The 18297-nt window shown below is 40.3% G+C and overlaps 1 protein-coding gene and 1 pseudogene across 2 annotated transcripts; one reads left to right on the top strand and one right to left on the bottom strand.

The window, feature by feature from the left end:
• The first annotated feature begins 5377 nt into the window (after window positions 1–5377).
• On the top strand, window positions 5378–6218 carry LOC143531747 (HIPL2 protein pseudogene; annotated as a pseudogene). Its single transcript, XR_013135073.1, has 3 exons — window positions 5378–5440; window positions 5511–5731; window positions 5822–6218. The product of XR_013135073.1 is annotated as an HIPL2 protein pseudogene (transcript).
• Window positions 6219–8947: 2729 nt separating this feature from the next.
• Window positions 8948–10853, bottom strand: LOC143531748 (uncharacterized). The gene is made up of 8 exons (XM_077026988.1): window positions 10830–10853; window positions 10598–10783; window positions 10306–10404; window positions 10090–10200; window positions 9796–9970; window positions 9639–9695; window positions 9109–9401; window positions 8948–9025 (listed from the first exon to the last, which is right to left on the bottom strand). The coding sequence occupies exons 1-7, from the start codon at window positions 10851–10853 to the stop codon at window positions 9214–9216; spliced, it is 840 nt and encodes a 279-aa protein (XP_076883103.1). The 3' UTR covers window positions 8948–9025; window positions 9109–9213.
• Window positions 10854–18297: the final 7444 nt, after the last annotated feature.

Consider the following 18297-nt stretch of genomic DNA (forward strand, 5'->3'; position numbering starts at 1 on the left):
TACCATCAAGCAGTTCATAGTTCTGCGACTTGTGTCTTATCTTCCTCGCCTGTGCGTGATCGTCCGGTACCTTTCCCTCCTTCAAGAATTCCATTATTGGAGTTATCCATGATGAAGGGGTTGTATGAATTACAAGGACAGACTTCGCTCCCACCGACGGGTTGCTCATTACTTCTACCCTGACATCTTTGCCAAAGTGATCGAAGCTGGTTGATGCCATCTTACTCAGCGCGTCAGCAGACTTGTTTTCACTGCGCGGAATATGTATGATTCTGAAGAAGTCAAATTGCTCGATGAGCTTTTTCGCCTGCTCTAGATACAGAGGCATGGTGTTCTCCTTGGCATCATAAAGGCCATTGACCTGTGCTGCTACCAAGTATGAATCAACATGGGCCTCTAGCTTTTTAACTCCGAACTTGTGCGCGATGCGCAGACCAGCCAGCAGGGCTTCATACTCAGCTTCATTGTTGGTGCTCTTGAAATCCAACCTGATTGCGTAAGTATACTCATGACTTTCTGGATCCACCAGCTTGAGGCCTGCGCCGGACCCTTCATTGTTTGAAGCTCCATCAGTGAATAATCTCCAAACACTTTCTTCATTATTGGCTCGCGGAGGGTCTACCTCGCGCTGAGCCTCTTCAATTTTTCCTTCAGGGATTTCTGCTATGAAATCAGCTAAGACTTGTCCCTTTATTGCTGGACGGGGCTTATAGGCGATCGTGTGCTCTCCTAATTCCAGCGCCCATTTTGTCAGCCTTCCTGAGAGCGCGGGACGCCGCAAGACTTGCTGGATGTTGTAACCAGTCAGAACTTCAATAAGATGACCATTGAAATATCTATGAAGCTTGCGCGACGCTTGTGTTAGTGACAAAACTAACTTTTCCATGATGGAGTAGCGCGTCTCAGGATCTGTCAGCACCCGACTCACATAATAGATTGGTGTTTGGATTCCCTTGCGATCCACCAACAACACTGCGCCGATGGCGCGCTCTCCTGCTGACAGGTACAATGTTAGAGTTTCGCCAGGAAGTGGAGCTATGAGCGCAAGCAGATTTATCAGACATTCTTTTATCTCACTGAAAGCTTGCTCGGCCTCAGGCGTCCACTTGAATTGGCTTTTCTTTAGGCAATTTCTCAATGTGTTAACGAATGGGGTAGATTTGCTTGCATGGTTCGCTAGGAACCTGTTGATTGATACCAATCTACCATTCAACTTTTGAACTTCTTTTATGGTGGATGGTGAGGGCATGTCAAGGATAGCCTCCACCTTCTCTGGGTTCACCTTGAAACCATCCTTGGTGACCATTACACCGAGAAATTTCCCTTCTTCTACGCCAAATGTGCATTTGCTCGGGTTGAGCTTCATGTTTACTTCCTTTAGGCGCCAAAGGGTTTCTTCGATGTCTTTGAGCATTTGTTTTTCCTCCCTGCTTTTGATCACCAAATCATCCACGTAGACTTCTAGGTTTCTTCCAATTTGCTCGTTGAAAACCGCATCCATGAGTCTTTGGTAGGTGGCTCCCGCATTCTTCAGACCAAAGGGCATTTTTGTGTAACAAAAAACATCCTTGTCGGTTCTGAAGGCAGTCTTGTCCTCGTCTTGTGGTGCCATTTGAATTTGGTGATAGCCCTTATAGGCATCCAGAAAACATTTGAGCTTAAATGGCGCCACGGAGTCCACCTTCGCGTCAATGTTTGGGAGGGGGTAACAATCTTTTGGACATGCTTTGTTGAGGTCTTTGAAGTCAATGCACATCCTCCATGACCCGTTGCTCTTCTTTACCATCACAGGATTGGCTACCCATGTCTGGTATCGTATTGGACGGATGATGTTTGCGCGCAGTAGATCCTCTACTTGCTCATTCATGGCCTTTGCCTTCTCATCCCCCATGATTCTCTTCTTTTGAGCAATTGGCTCTACGGACTTGAACGTGTTGAGAGAATGTTGCGCCAGGTCTCGCGGAACCCCAGTCATATCAGAATGTTGCCACGCGAAGACCGACATATACGTTGTGAGCAATCTTTTCATTCTCAACCTTGTGTCGTCTGATATCGTAACTCCAATTGTGATTGTTTGCTCTGGGAATTTTGGGTTGAGAATCCATTCCTCTGGCGCGTTGTTTGCCATTGGAAGTTTCATTCTCCCTTCCCGCGGAATACTTGTCACTGCGCACAAATGATCTTGGTATACAAATGTTACACCTGTTGGTGTTGGGAACCCCAACGCGCCGTGCGTTGGCGACGGTATGGCGTTGAATTGGGCAATCGTTCCTCTACCCAAGATCATATTGTGGCATGAAGTGGTGGGCAAGACCAAGAAGTTGACAATTTCAGCTCGCTTGTGTTTCTCATCCCCCATAGTTAGTTCAAATTGTATCTGACCTAAGGGGTGAATGATTTCATTTAAAACACCCGAGATTGGTGCATTCACAATTTCGAGCCTTGCTTGGTCTGCTGGATCCAACTTCCTGAAACATTGCTCATACATGATGTCTGATTCATTGCCAGTGTCCACCAGGACTTTTGACACTTCATAATGAGCAATGTGTGTAGTGATGACTAGAGGACTGCTGATAGAAGGGCCTCCCCTGATTCTTGGGAAGATTACTTGTTGCTCGCGCCAATCTCCTTGGACTTGCGCGCTTCTCTTTCTCGATCTTTGCCCTTGCCTTCCTCCCTCGGCTACACAGATTCTTTTGAACTTTTTGCTGGCTGAGGCTCCATCTGGTTGTTCATTCTCTGGTCTTGGGTTTTTCACCAGGTGAGCCAACTTGCCTGATTTCACATCTCTTTCAATCGCATCCTTCAAATGGTGGCATGCATCGGTGTTGTGCCCTGTGGACTTGTGAAACTCACAATACTTGCCAATGTTTGGTGGTCCCTTATAGTGTAGTGGCTTGGGGCTTTTAAACTGGACATTCTCTGTGCTTAACACTTGTGAAGGCGTTTTAGTGAGGGGAGTCCATATTCTTGGTAGAGGTCTGTTAGGCTCTCTGCCGCCTTCCCTCTTGTCACCCTCTCCGCGATTACGACTGTCTTTTTGGGGCTGGGGTGAGCTTGGTTGCGCCTGCTTTTCTGCGGGAGAAAAACTGGTTTGTTGCAACCTGGACCATACAGAGTTTTGTTTGCCCCTCCTTTCGTTGTTGCGCGGTGCTTCTGCTTGGTGCCCTCTTTCTCTTGCTCTATCTTGGGCAATTTGTTTTTCATTTCGCGCGAAGACTCGCGATGCTTCCATTAGCTTGGCCCAAGTGGTTGGCATGTCATCTCTGCTCACAAGAGCTCTGCGGAGTTGATCACTGCGCGCACCTTGTATAAAGGCCACGCGCAAGAGTTGCTCAGTATACCTCCAATTGCAAGAGATTCCTGATTGAAACGAGTTATGTAGTCTTCAATCGTTTCATCATTCCTGCGCACGCAGTGCATGATGTCATCAGGGTCGCGCGTGTGTCTGCGCTGCTGTACGAAGTGAGCTTGGAACTTCTCCAATAGCTCTTCGAACCCATCGATTTGCCCAGTCGGCAAGCTTTCGAACCAGACACGCGCTGCGCCCGTGAGGCAGCGAGCAAACATGTGACACCATGTTGGCATCGTCCAGCTTTCTAGGTTTCCAGTGTTGTAAAAACCTTGTAGGAAATCGTCTGGATCAGTTGTGCCGTCCTACTTGCCCAAACCACTTGGCATCTTGGTTTTTTGTTGAATGGGAGCCTTCGCGATGCGCTCAGTGAATTTTGAATGCTTCACCAAGATGGCTGGCCTGTACGGTGTGGTTACGTCCACTTGCCCTCTCGCTGGTGGGTTGTACGGTGTGTACAGATCCAGATCGGCTTTGGCTCCAGGCGCCATGTTCATGTGCGCGCGGAGCTGTGAGCCTCCTGCATGAGTATCTCGCGTCTTCCTCATGCTGTGCACTTCTTCATCACTAAAATCAGCGTGTTCAGTGTGAACAGAGTGACCATCTTCCGGCGCGCGCGCCCTTTTTGTTGTTCCTTGAATGGTTTGCTTATCAAACGCGAGCCTTTGTGTTAGGTCGGCTAACTTTTTGTGTTTGACCAGCTCATTGTATTTGTCCATTAAACGCCGTTGTTCGTTTATGAGCCATTCTTTAGGGTCATTTGTTTCATCTTCCGGACCCATTGGTCCTTTTTGTTTCGCGCCGGTCAAATTTTGGAACGTGAGATCGTCTGGAGGAGTTTCAGTCTGGCTATGAGGAGTTGTGATGAAGGGATGGTTACTGGTGGTGCGCGCAGAATCACGCGGCACCCTCAGAAACTGCTGTCCCTCATTAACATCCTCACGCTCAATATCCTCCAGAACTTGATCGCTGTTTCGAACACCAGAAACCATGGTGAAGTTTTTCAGATAGAACTGATGAGATTTTGTTGCCGTTGTAACAGGTGATGGCGCCAATGAAGAAACGTGGATCGGCTCACTGGTAGACGATCAACTTTCCTCGGGTATGAGTATGCTATTTCACCGATGGTTCTCCGGAGTATGAGTTCTTCCACCTACAAAACGAGCAGCACCGTGAACTTACCCCTCAGAAAGGGACAGAGGGTCCTCTTTGGGTAACCCTCCGGTGTGAGAATAAGAGATTGTAGGAGAAGATAATAATAATCTGAGAGTGAGTAAGGAATTGGAATGTATTTTCTTACTTACCTCCCCTTGTGGAGGTGGTGTGGTATTTATAGTGTTAGGGTTTCCAATGATTGGGCTCAGATCCCATTAGGGCCTTTTTGGCCTCCTCCTATTGCTTTGCGCCACGTGTCCTTAGGACACCTGGTGCTTTTTCATTGATTATTCTCTGACCCAGGCATTTTACCTGACCCATGTGCAATCACGTGGTAGCACATGGGTTTTGCTGAGTTGTCCACCTTTCATTGGCAGCTGTCAACATCAGCATATTCTTATTCCTTAAAGGATACCTTCTGGAAGGTTGTCTGACGAGCACAATCAAGGTTGTCCTTATCCTGATTTGGATAAGGACGAGGTTGATTATGTGCACGTGTGATATGCGCCTATCCTGAGGATGCGCGAAGTCTTCTCTTTATTCTCACGCGCAGATGTTTCATGCGCAGATGTGATATGCGCAAGCATATGTAATATGCGCCACGCGCAGATGTGATATGCGTGAGCATATATGATGCGTGAGCATGCGATATGCGCCACGCGCAGATGCGCCACGCGCAGATGTGATATGCGTGAGCATATATGGTGCGCGAGCATATGATACGCGTGAGCATATGTGATGCGTGAGCATATATGATATGCGTGAGCATATGTGATATGCGCCGTGCGCATAGGTTTTGGCTTTGTGCCTTCATGATATCTTGATTTCAAGCCTCTTGTCTATATCTTGTGGGTTGACCCGCCCCGCTCGATGTTAAGGCGGGTACATACCTCTTCAAGGCCTTCTTACTTCCTCTGTACAGATATTGGTCAGGTTCGTATCGTATGAATATAATATTAGTTTTTGTGTTTTGAAAGTCTTGTAAAGATACTTGATTGATCAGGATCGTTACGAAGAGATTGATGTTATTACCAAGGGTGGAAACTATGGGTGGAGTATATACGAAGGCCACCTTCCTGTTGACTCTGAACAAAACAATACATCTGATCTTATATTTCCAGCAATGGGTTATAACCACTATGATGTAAACAAAAAAGAGGGTTATGCAGCAATAACAGGCGGGAGCTTTTATCGTTCCACTACTGATCCATGCATGTATGGCAGGTTGTCTTCTTTTTTTGATATTGACTTGTAAATAAGTACTTAAAATAAAAAGGCATTGGTTCTAACTTGCAACTATAAATGTATGTTTAGTTACTTGTATGCAGATCTGTATGCCACTGCTTTATGGGCAGCTGCTGAAGCTCCAACAAACAGCAGGAACTTCACCTCAACTTCAATCCCTTTCGGTTGTGCCCGTGATTCTCCATTGAAGTGCAGCTCTGTACCAAACACAGACTTAGCTGCTTTGGGCTACATATACTCATTTGGAGAAGATAACAAAAAAGATGTATATATATTGGCAAGCACAGGTGTCTACAGAGTAGTTCAACCAAGTCGTTGCAATTACAGATGCACAAAGGAAAGTGCAACACAGGCCCAGACTCCTATTTTTCCACCACCTTCGAATGCTAATCACCTGGAATTTGTGCTCTATATCTCTTTGATACTGATCTTATTCGGCTATATGCTGTAAGAGTGAAAGCAAAGAGCATAATGGCCAGTGTTTTCATAAATATGCATTATTTCAGCTTTGGATGTGATCATGTGAAAAATATTTTGTTTTTTTTTTTCATTTTGACTTGTTTAATAAGCAGGTGTAGTGATCTAGATTCCACATATTGTAATTTGTGACAGTTGTGCAAGAAGTTTTGTACATGATTGTGTTACTAATGAGCCATGTATGCAGTGACATGCTTAAAATACTTGGTAATAAGTATTAAACTGAAAACAAAACATTCAGAAATTATGAAGTTTGTGGTATAAAAAAACACCAATACAAAAGATAGGCAATTGCATAGTCAGTAGCCTTATCAGCGGGGAAGAAAAGGATTAAATAGTAACTGTATGCTTTTTTAAACCATTACGCATTTTTAAGGAGAAGTTAGTGAAAACCTGCATGCCAACGTATCAGTGACGTGATAGAGCGTTTTTCACTGTTTAATTAAATCGCTACACAAGTGTCAATGTAGTTTATTTAGATAATTGAATTATCTAATAGGTTGAAGTAGTGTTTAAGTCGGGTTGTGTTTGGTCTATATTAGGGATGAGCTCTAACTTACATTTTATTCTGAAGGTGTTCACATGGAGACACCTTTGAACTAACAACATTCTGTTAGTTGTCTCATTGGACACATCAATTGATTAGATCATAAGTGTTCAGAAGGACCACATATAAGTATTTACTTACATCAAATAAACGTAATGAAACTACATAAATCAAACTAAAATGTTGTGGGATATATGCTCAAGATGGGAATGGATTTCTTTGTCTTTGGCCTAATGGTATCAAGGTGTAAGTTTTTATCTTTTTTTAACATGTGAGGATTCAAGTCCTATCGTTGTAAAAAAGTGTATTAAATTAGGACTAACGTTAGATTTTCCATTCTAAAATTTTTGGATTTATTATTAACTATTTGTGATTTTGTTTTTGGGTCGTCTTAGCCTAACCCTACCCTATCATCTACACCATGAAGTATAATCTATATACACATGTATGTGTGTGTGTTTTGTTTCAATGTAATTTAAAAAATAAAAATAAACATTTTACTTAGATCATTCACGATGAAAGAAGACGGGCACCCCCATCTCTTTCCATCACGTCTAAATCTTCATGGTGGGGCTCCTTTATTCTCCACCTTCCAGGTAACCCACCCTATTACATCACTCGTATAGACGGATTTCTAATTTTCTCTCTCGTCACATCCACCGCTCATTTATAAACACAATATATTTTTTTTAAATACATAATAAGTTCTCTATACAAGTGGGATCCAAATATTGTAGCTTTAAAAGTTGCGTTGACAACTCCAAAACAAATTCCATAGCATCAAGGTGACTGGAAATAGGATTAGTGAAAGTTTTAAGAGCTATAAAAACATGTATGACACAGATACAAGTCATGGGAGGGGCGAATCATGTATCCAACATATGTGTGTGGTCGATAAAGAAATAATTGATTTAACCACTCACAAACACCATCCTTGTGAACAATCGGTATTAGTCGGTTTCATCAATCTCTACTAAGTGTAATCATGGCAGGAAGGTGCTCAATGTGCATTTAACATATGGTCAAACGAATTATAAAACAGGCATTTAACATGTATCCAAAAAATCAAGAGACAATATCAATCGGTGACATCATGTACCCATTCTCATTACTAAGCATTTGAAGGAAAATTGCTACCTTTCTTATAAGTGTCATTATCATCATGTCACTGCCTGTGTAGTTGAGCATTCAGAATCTAGCTGTTGTATACAAGTGTTACGGTTATCCTATGCAACAAGAAATAAAAGTTGCAGTTTTATAAAAATATTAAAGTACAAAATGATAATAATAATAATAATAATAATAATAATGTGGTTCGCTAAGCTTCCTTTTCTTTTTTTTTATAATTATCTGTCATAGAAAAGGCCAAGGTTTTCATACCTTATCTTCAGCAGCAGGCACATTTGAAGCATTTGCTGCAGGCTGAGATTCCGAGTGAGCTGAATGTGAAGGGGAAAAAGTGGACTGCCCATTGTACCAACACAGAATTTAAAAATATTTCAAACACAGATCCATAATATAGTTTTCAGTTATTAGAAGAGAATGTTGTTCAGCTTGCCTCTGACACACAAGCGTGGACATTGTTGTTCTCCCTCAAGGGAATGGCAATATGAGCATGCTCCTTACATGGTGAATCTGCTTTTAACAATAAAAAATTACAGAATTTGCACCTCCCATAATATGTTAAAAAACAAACACAAAAGAGAAAAGAAATATGCCTGCAGTTTCACCAACAGTTGCTCTAGATGCCTCGCGATGATAATTTGCTTCACGGTTCGTGATATCACAATTCATTCTGCTTTTTCCAATCACCGGTTAACATGAGGGGATGAAAACTACTATGACAGATCCTCATATGATGCCACAAGATTAACTACTTACATGACAGTTCAATTATAAGCATATTTGTTTTTTTTTCTTTTTTTCATGATGCCATGAGACTATGAGAGATCGTCATATTTTTTCCCTAGTGTTTATAAATGTTTTTGTCCTAAGCCCTACCTGTCATCTTCCCTATCCTTTTCTGTTGCATCTTTTTCTTGGTTTGCCAAAGCAATTCCGTCCTGCATCAAGACATTGTTTGTTATCAACAATTTGTGGTGGTCCATAATTCTGTAACAACATCATAAATCAAGTAAAAATCATAAAGAAAAAAGGTACAATTCTCTGACCTCTGCAGCCATATGTGTCATAGCGTCTTGAACGATTTTAAAGGAAACTTCCAGCGTCCCTAGTTCAGAACGCAAGGCCTGATAATTATAAGAAAATAAAAGTGATGGAATTTTAGGAAACTATTGTGTGAAACAGAGACTAAACAGCCTTTACTGCATACTTTGTTCTCTGAAAATAAGGTCTCTATGATCCCTTCTTTCATTAGTACAGCTTCCTGAAGGTAAGGTTGGTTAAGGCAATTTGACATTGCTGATTATTGCATTAACTAAGTATTTGTAATATATAAAACATCTACAGATAAAGATGATGTGGATATCTCCTCTATTTTTGATGGGAATTGATCAGTTATTTTTGCTGTCTCCAACTGCGTCTGGAGCTCTGCAATCACCCTTTCCTTTTTATGAAACTCATCCTCCTTAATTTTCAGCTTAGCTTCAAGGTCATTGTTTTTTTCTGCACAAAAACAGATCCTGAATAGTTGATATCTTATAAATAATGGGCATACTCTTGAGTCCCAAATATAGTGATGCAATATATTTTGTGGCTTGATGTCTGAAAATACTTGTAGTTTACAACTAGAAACCAACTGACCACATAGCATCGCAGATAATAATAATCAAAAAAGGTATTATCTAAAAGTATGAGAAACAATGTAGTGATGAAAACAAATGCACAGAAACACCTGCATACCAATAAGTAAGCGCTCAAATTCACATACTTTATACATTTGTATCTTTAAATGAGCCACTGAGAAAAATAAAAAAAAAAAAGGAGATTTTATCAGTAACTGAAAATGAATAGTTGGTAATATAAACAACGCATTTGAAATAAAGAAAAGAAGACATACCTACTTCCTCTTTGTCAGCGAGAAGACGGTGTGCATTATCGACTAGTTGATTGACAGAGGACGCGTCCTTCCGTATTGAGTCCAATGAATCAAGGTGTGAGTGTATTTTGTGAGAAAGCATGGCTATCTTTGTATCTCTGGATTCAATGGAACGTTTCATTTCGCAAGTAGATTCCTGCATTTATTTACCAGCCAGCCAGCCAGCCAGGTATATATATATATATAGAGAGAGAGAGAGAGTTGAAATAGGAGTTTTGTTGTGTTGTTTATATTGGTTAAAATAAAAAGGGTAACCTGGTAAGCATTGAGAAAAGCTTCTTTAGCTTGGAGTATGGAGTTAATAGTTTCGTTGAGGTGTTTAAGGTTGGTTTGATGCAAATAATTTTCATCTTCAAGGAACTGAACCTGAATTGAAAACAAATGTGTGTTGAGCATATATAGATAAATGAAACAGATAATAATAATAATAATAATAATAATAATAATAATAATAATAATAATAATAATTACCTTTCGGTGGAGTTGTTGTTGAAGTTGAATGGATGAAGCCAAGTCTGCTTCCAATTTGGTAATCTTTGTGGAAAAATGTTGCTCCTCTTGCTTCCATTTCTAAAGTCGAAAATAAATAATACTTAGTGTTTGTTTGTTTGTTTGTTTATAACAATAACAATTGAAATTGAATTTAGGTCTACAAAATAAGCTAGCTCCATCCATCCAATCCAATCCAATCCAATTGGACCTGGGAGGATTATTTATTTATAAGCAAATTTTATGAGTTAAAAATGAAATGAAATGAAATAACCTGGGATTGATAGTGAAGTTGATCGGAAGAGAGACGCTCTTTATCCTGAACAAACAAAGCAGAGAGAGAGAGAGAGAGAGAGAGAGAGCCATGCCATTGTAAATGTAATGAATGAGTATTCGTATTCGTATTCGTATTCGTATCCGTATTAAGGATTGAGATTAGTACTGACTCTGAGTTGACGAACTTCCGTAATTAGGGTTTGGAGCTTCACCTTGAATAATTTTGATACCTCCTTTTCCTTTTCCATTTCCATTTCCATTCCTCCCACTGCTTTCAATTCCTGTTTTTGTTGAACTTTCTATTCAAATTCTAACTTTCTTTTTTCTTTGTTTTTTATTAAAATTGTAACTTTCAATTCTCATTTCAAATTTAAACCCACCTACATCTATAACTATAATGAATGTGATGCACTTCGATGTTTAGCATTGTAAACTTACGGACCATTGAATTTAACCCCCTATTCCACCTCCATTACCAAATGTAATTTATTTTGAATTTGAATAGGAGGTATTATTATTATTATTTGTAGTTCTTCCCACGTATCAAACAAAAAAAAAGAAAAAGTAATAAGTTATTGTATTCTCATAGGATAAATAAACAAACAAACAACACAAGTAGAATGTTTGATTTACTCTTTATTTTTAGCTGGGCTGACTTAGGCCTGTCCGGTAAAGTTGAAGCCCTGCTCTACTCTACTTTGGTTGGTTGGTTGCATGAGGATAATGTCTGTCTGGTTCTTTATTTGACAATTGGCAGGCATGGTGGGTTTAACTAATTTAAATGGTTGAAGCAGTGGAGGAAAATCTGTCTTACTCAGGTGCATAATCTGATATTGTGTTTGTATCTAGAATTATTTCATCGTTATTCATAGTTTTTCTGTTTGATTTAAAAAGATAAGTGTTGATGGTTAACCTCTGTTCTAAAAATCGAACCATTCCTCACATATATGCATTTCCAATAAGGTGTACTGAAGTGGCGCTTTCTGATGACCAAAAAACGGTTGTTGAGATACATGATGAGTATGATCCTGACAAGAAGACGAAACCAAAGGCAAGTCATAAGTTAACATTTTCTATTTCAATGTTGCAACAATATCAGTTTAACTTGGTTATTGTGTAGGGGGTTCTTCATTGGGTTGCAGATCCATTGAAGGTGGAAGTTAAACTGTTTGATAAATTGTTATGTCCTTAGGTTGGTGTTTAGCAACTGACATGTGTCATAAACTTCTACAGTTAATTAAACTAACACTTTGTACTATAGTGAAATCAGAATCCTGTAGAACTTGATAACTGGCTTGATTATTTAAACCACGAGTCTAAAGTGGTAATACCATATTCTGCATATGTTGTACCACCCCTCCGACATGCAGAGGTGGACGACAAGTTTCAGTTTAAAAGGCTTGGTAAATTTTGCAATCCACTCATTGCTGCAGTTTTGTTTTTGAAACATTTTATCAAAACAATATAACAAATTGACGTATTCTGCATCAGGGTATTTTGTGGCTGATAGGGATTCGACACCTGAAAAACTCATATCCAACCGAATTGTTACATTACGAGACATCTATGAGAAAATGGGAAGTAGGTTCATATCTTTTATCTGAAAGTCTGATAATTTATAAATGTAGGATTTTACTTTTGTACAGTTGATCATTGTCGTGTGCTTTACTTGCACCGTCAGATGGCCGCATTCACATCTTTCTTTTATCTAAATACAAGGATATTATAGTTTAAAAAATGTTGGATTTGACCTTTTTACAGTTGACCATGGTCTTGTATTATACATTTTTTATTTCTAATATTTTACAAAAGTTAATAGTATACTTAAAATTTGATGATGAAAGTGTTTCACAAATAAATAAGTTGTTATAATTCGTTTAAAAGATATATGGGTTTAGTGAAACCCATAACCTGCTTATTTTTTTTACTATAAAATTGTTTTTAATTATAAATAATATCCTCTTTTGATAATTTGATATTAATTTTAGTATATCCATATTTTATAAGATTTGCATATCAATTTTTTGTGAGATTAATTTTTAATTTAAATAGATGTTATAACTCGTTTAAGGGCTATCTGGGTTTGGTAAGACTCATATCCTTGAATTCGGGTCAAAGGTAGTAGAAGTTTCCATTTACAAATGAAACTATTTGGTGGCTTGAGAGGAGGTGGGGAGTAATCAAAGAGTTTTTAAAGGTTTCGTTTATATATATTTAAGATACTTTTTTTTATCGTTATTATAACAACGTTATTCTATATAATTTTTCTTTAAAAACGTTTATGCAAACAAAAAAAGTGAAAATACTAGATAGAGAAATTAAAATGATTTTTTGAAGTTTTTTAGAGAGAATTTTTAAGATTTTTTCTATTAAGAAACATTTTTATTTAATTTTAAAAACCTTTTATTTTTTTTTAAATAAGGTGTTTTTGAATCTCTTTTATAAAAAGAAAACCATTTACAAAAAATCAAATTGTAAAATATGACAAGTTGTAATTTGATTTTTTGGGTAAAGCAAGAATGAGGATACATTAGCCTTACCTTAATTTATTGGAGACGGAAGACAAGTTAATCCATTTTTTGTTTTTTGGTAAATAATGCTTTTGAATTTAGCTTAGTTAAAAAAATATAAAAAATATAAAAATTGAAAACACATGCAAATGCATATCTCCTCACCTAAAACATTAAATACGAGAAACCAAAATAGAAAATGAATAACCAATATTAGTTAATGTAGAATAATATTTTGAGGTACATTTATCACAATGTGGACAATTTATTAATTCATTGATGGTTGGGAGAGAGAGATTTCACAAATGATAAGCTGACATTGGATATTTCATGATTACAGTTTAAAATGTCTTGAGTTTGAAACTTAACTTGATGGAGTTTTTCTACAATGAGTTTTATCTCTGATAGTATTCGATGTTAAAAAATGTAAAATTAATGATGGAATGCTTCAAAAATATATATAAGAAAAAAAAACATTTTTATTAAAGTAAATCCCATACACTCTCTTATTTATACTTAAATTCATATTTTGTTATTATGGGACTTGACTCATCGTCACTTTAATAGATACATTTTTATTCAACACAATAATATCACTAAGCTAAAGACCATCTTATATAATAAATTAATAATTAAAATATGATAAATATTTCTAACTCTCTTCAATATTATAGTAATTAGGGTTGAAAATATTGAGTATATAAATAATGTAGTTTTTAAAAAGCTATTAACAAATCATAATCCAAATCCATTACTTGTGGTCTAATGGTTTGAAGATATAGTAAAGTTGATTCCACTTGTGTCACTTTTGGTAAATAAAAACAATAGTTACATTTGATTATCGTTATTCAGATTGTCGAACTTTCTTAACAAAGTAAAATTAACAATGGGAATAGAAAAAATACTATAAACTTACTTCGGAACTTATTGCGAGTTCCATTTACTGTGGTAACAAGTTAAACTTTTATCACTTGAAATAAGCTTCCGTGTATCATATCTAGATTTCAAATAACTTAAATAGAGTTTCATTTATTAGCTAGGCATGGTTCGTTATTGAAGAGGTAGGTCCCAGCAGAGCCCAGTTGGACCCGCAAGACTCACCTTAAACAGGGACGTATGCGCAGAGACCAACTGGATCCGCAGGACCAACCATGCTCAGAGACGTGACGTCCTTACGCGCAGTACGCAAGCTGGTCCCGCAGGAAATGCCTCCCAATGGTGAAGGACTCCGCCTGTCCCCGCAGCCTCGGATACAAGCCATTAGGGAAGGCCACCCGCGCAGCATGGCTACACGCACAAGGCACTTAGCTCTCGATCATTCAGTGTCACCTGAAGGAATGAGCCAAGCCGGGAGCAATCCCGCACAGAGGCGGGAGGGGGAATACTCCCGCCCAAATAAGCCAGTCCGTATACTGAAGGATCTTTTACTGTACCTGACGAGGTATGGGCGAAAGATCTGATCAGAGATACGACAGCTCACTGATACAGTATGGCGAGCAGCATGCTCCTGTACTGTATCACTATTAGCCGCTGCCTACTCACCAACTACTGCCACACCACGTGCGTAGCCGTCAGTTGGTGGAACAGGAATAGTATACAGCAGGCCTGGTCACTATCAGCCGCTACCTACCCACCAACTACCAGCAGGGCACGTGCGTAGGCTACTGTTGGTGGAACAGGAACACTGTTGCAGCCGGCCATACCTCTTTGGAAACCTACCTTCGGCTATAAATACCACAAATGGTATGACCATCTCATCTTAACACATTACATTATCTTATATCATCATAATATACCTGATATCTGCTCTAGAAATCTCTTAATATACTTTTATATTTAAAGAGCAATCTAGTCTGATTCTCACGCCGGAGGGTGGTCACAAGGAGGAACCCCCCCCCTTCTCAGTGACGAGCTCACGGTGTCTGTTTTGCAGGTTATCAGAAGAACCATCTTCCAAGGGTCTAACCCCTCGTGGGAAACAGCTATCCAACCCCCAGGTTACCAGTAATCTGTCCGGGGTCCGGTTAGTGTTTCTTCATTGGCGCCATCCGTGCATAAAGCTAGAACTTTATTTTTCTCCAGTTTTTTCAAACTTCTACAAAGATGGTTAGAGAAATTCCGGTAACCACAACCCCAGCTACTAGGGGGAATACCGGCAACACAGTTTTTACGAACACTACCCCGGCTACCGAAGCCGGGGCAAGTGAAGTAAATTTTACGAACACTACCCCACTTACCAAAGCTGGGGCAAGTGCAGTAAATGATCGCCTACTGGGATCCACCGATACCCAGTTTGAGAAACGAAGACTCCCCCGCCAGACTCTCGATGAAGTTAAGGCATGGGCGGAGGCACGACAAAAGGAATTCCAGGCTGAGTTGGACGAACGCTTGCGTTCCGTGCAACAGGCCGACGAATTCGAGTACTGGGAGGATGACTCGGAGGAATCTGACTCCGACGCGAACCCTCGCCATAGGGCAAAAGGGAAGCGTAAGGAGACGGAATCCCAACCGAAAAGGCATTTTGGACAAGCCTTCAAACCAAAAAGCACAGGTGGAAGTCCACGAGACTTCTCCAAAGCGTTCAGACCAAACGTTGCAAATGCAGGAATGTCCAAGTTTGCAAGGGACATTGCGGAAGCAATCGCCCCAAAGAGTGCCAAACAAATGCCCAACATAGGCACATATGACGGTTTATCTGATCCAGACGATCATTTGAACAGGTTCATAGCGGGGGCAACCGTCAGCAATTGGACGGAACCCACGTGGTGCTACATGTTCCAAATGACGCTTGTTGGGGCTGCTAGAGCTTGGTTTGATCGCCTACCGGTCAACCACATCTACGACTGGGCAGACTTCCAGCAGAAGTTTAGCCAACACTTCAGCCAGCAACGGAAGTATACCGAGGAGCAATGGACAATCCTCAAATACATACGAGAGGAAGATGAATCTCTGCCAAACTTCATCACTCGCTTCAACTCAAAGAAGCTAAGTTTGGGCAATATCAGCGAAGATCTTGTTCGCGCTGCCTTCATCCAGGGCGCACATGACCCAGAGCTCATCCGCACCCTAACGGGTAAAGATGGCATGCCATCCACATTGGATGGCATCATGACAGCAGCAAAACGCTATGCGGAAACAGAGAAGCAACTGGGTAGAGATCTCCCACAGAGCACAAACCTCTACACTCAGAAGACGAGAGAAGACAACGTCCTCACCGCCAGACTAAATAAAAAGCGAAAGCTAGGCATTTGGCAGTCAAGGGTAAACTTTGACACCTCATCCGGCTTGCAACATCGAGTGGGCGGAAGGGATAATGTACGGTCGCACCGGAACTCCAGATGGACGCCACTCACCAAAAGCGTCACTGAGATATTCGCCACTGAAGAGCTCCCATGGCCAAAGCCTCCAATAATCCGACATCGTCACGATGCTGATCGGAGCAAATACTGTGACTTCCACAAGACAAAAGGCCACAACACTGAAGAATGCATAGACGTAAAGGACATGGTCGAAGCATTTGTCAGAGATGGGACGCTCGCGCACCTCGTGGCACAATAAAGGCTGAGCAGGCGGGTGCGTATAGAACCTCAGCTGGGGAAGACACGAATCAATTCCAGCTTCAAAATCGAGACTACATGCTGCGTAAAGAACGAGATCCCGAACCAGGTGCGTATCGGCTCGATGGCACTCCCATCCCAACATGGAAGGGAGCTCATTTACACAGTCTGCATGTAAATCAATTCCAATTTGTAAAGAAAAGGCCAAGAGCCACTTCTAATGGAAATGATTCTCTTTAAGAACATCGAAGCTGATGATTTTACATTCATACTTTTCTGAACACTAATATGCCGGTTTTCACCGCATAATTACGTGAAGTCATTGCATGGGAAGGCGGTCCTACCCGCACGAACCCAATAACGTGACAAACCCTCACGCAGGTCAGTTTGGGAAAAAGTTCAGCACCCAAAAATGAAAGTGCCGGTCTATCCGCATGAATCATTAAAGGAAACTGAATAATAACCTATCAACAACCGCGCGTCGAACGGTTAAACTATGCAACACTCGTGACGGCGTTCACATTACGTGAAGTCGTTGCGTGGGAAGGCGGTCCTACCCGCACGAACCCAATAACTTGACAAACCTTCACGCAGGCCAGTTGAAGGGGAAGAGTTCAATTATCCTATTAAATGAAAGTGCCAGTCTATCCGCATGAATCATGAAAGGAAACCGAACACTAACCTATCGACAACCGCGCGTCGAACGGTTCAAAACAAAATTCTTAAAAAGGATAAGGAAAACCTACACGCAGGTCAGATATGGGTAAAGTTTTGCCATCCTACTAAGTGCAAGTGACGGTTCTACCCGCACAATCACGAAAGAGGAAGCAAAACTTCACACCTATTATCAACCACGTTCAAAGGTTAACTTATCCTCATAGGATGAGGAAAACCTACGCGCAGGTCAGATATGGGTAAAGTTTTGCCATCCTACTAAGTGCAAGTGACGGTTCTACCCGCACAATCACGAAAGAGGAAGCAAAACTTCACACCTATTATCAACCACGTTCAAAGGTTAACTTATCCTCAAAAGGAGAGAAAAACCTACACGCAGGTCAGATAAGGGTAAAGTTTTGCCATCCTACTAAGTGCAAGTGACGGTTCTACCCGCACAATCACGAAAGAGGAAGCAAGACTTCCTGTTATCAACCACGTTCAAAGGTTAACTTATCCTCAAAAGGTGAGAAAAACCTACACGCAGGTCAGTTAAGGGTAAAGTTTTGCCATCCTACTAAGTGCAAGTGACGGTTCTACCCGCACAATCACGAAAGAGGAAGCAAAACTTCCTATTATCAACCACGTTCAAAGGTTAACTTATCTTAATGCCTTAGAAATTTCGAAAAGGAAAACCTACACGCAGGTCAGATGAAGGTTAAAGTTTAGCCATCCTACCAAGTGCAAGTGACGGTTCTACCCGCACAATCACGAAGGAGGAAGCGAAACTTTAACCCATTAACCACGTTCAAAGGTTCTTATTCTAAACACTTGGAAAATTGCTAATTTAAACTAAGTATGCAAGTCATAAGTTTATAAAGCAAGGAACCCAAAGAAGGAAATAACAATCTTATACGCAAAAAGATTAATATTTCAAGAATATATTACAAGAATGGCCGGGTAAATACCCGCCTAAA

The sequence above is a fragment of the Bidens hawaiensis genome, unplaced genomic scaffold (assembly GCF_021521415.1).
Source record: "Bidens hawaiensis isolate Kalapana, Puna unplaced genomic scaffold, B.hawaiensis_p1.1 tig00009224_1, whole genome shotgun sequence".
NCBI classification, from domain to species: Eukaryota; Viridiplantae; Streptophyta; class Magnoliopsida; order Asterales; family Asteraceae; genus Bidens; species Bidens hawaiensis.

Excerpts from the sequence above, each read along its gene's own strand:
- LOC143531748 (XM_077026988.1), bottom strand. The coding sequence starts at position 10,853 with ATGGAAATGGAAAAGGAAAAGGAG. Across the intron at positions 9,971-10,089 it reads CTTTTCTCAATGCTTACCAG|GAATCTACTTGCGAAATGAA; the intron begins GTTACCCTTTTT and ends AAATAAATGCAG. Across the intron at positions 9,696-9,795 it reads CGCTGACAAAGAGGAAGTAG|TGGCTCATTTAAAGATACAA; the intron begins GTATGTCTTCTT and ends TATTTTTCTCAG.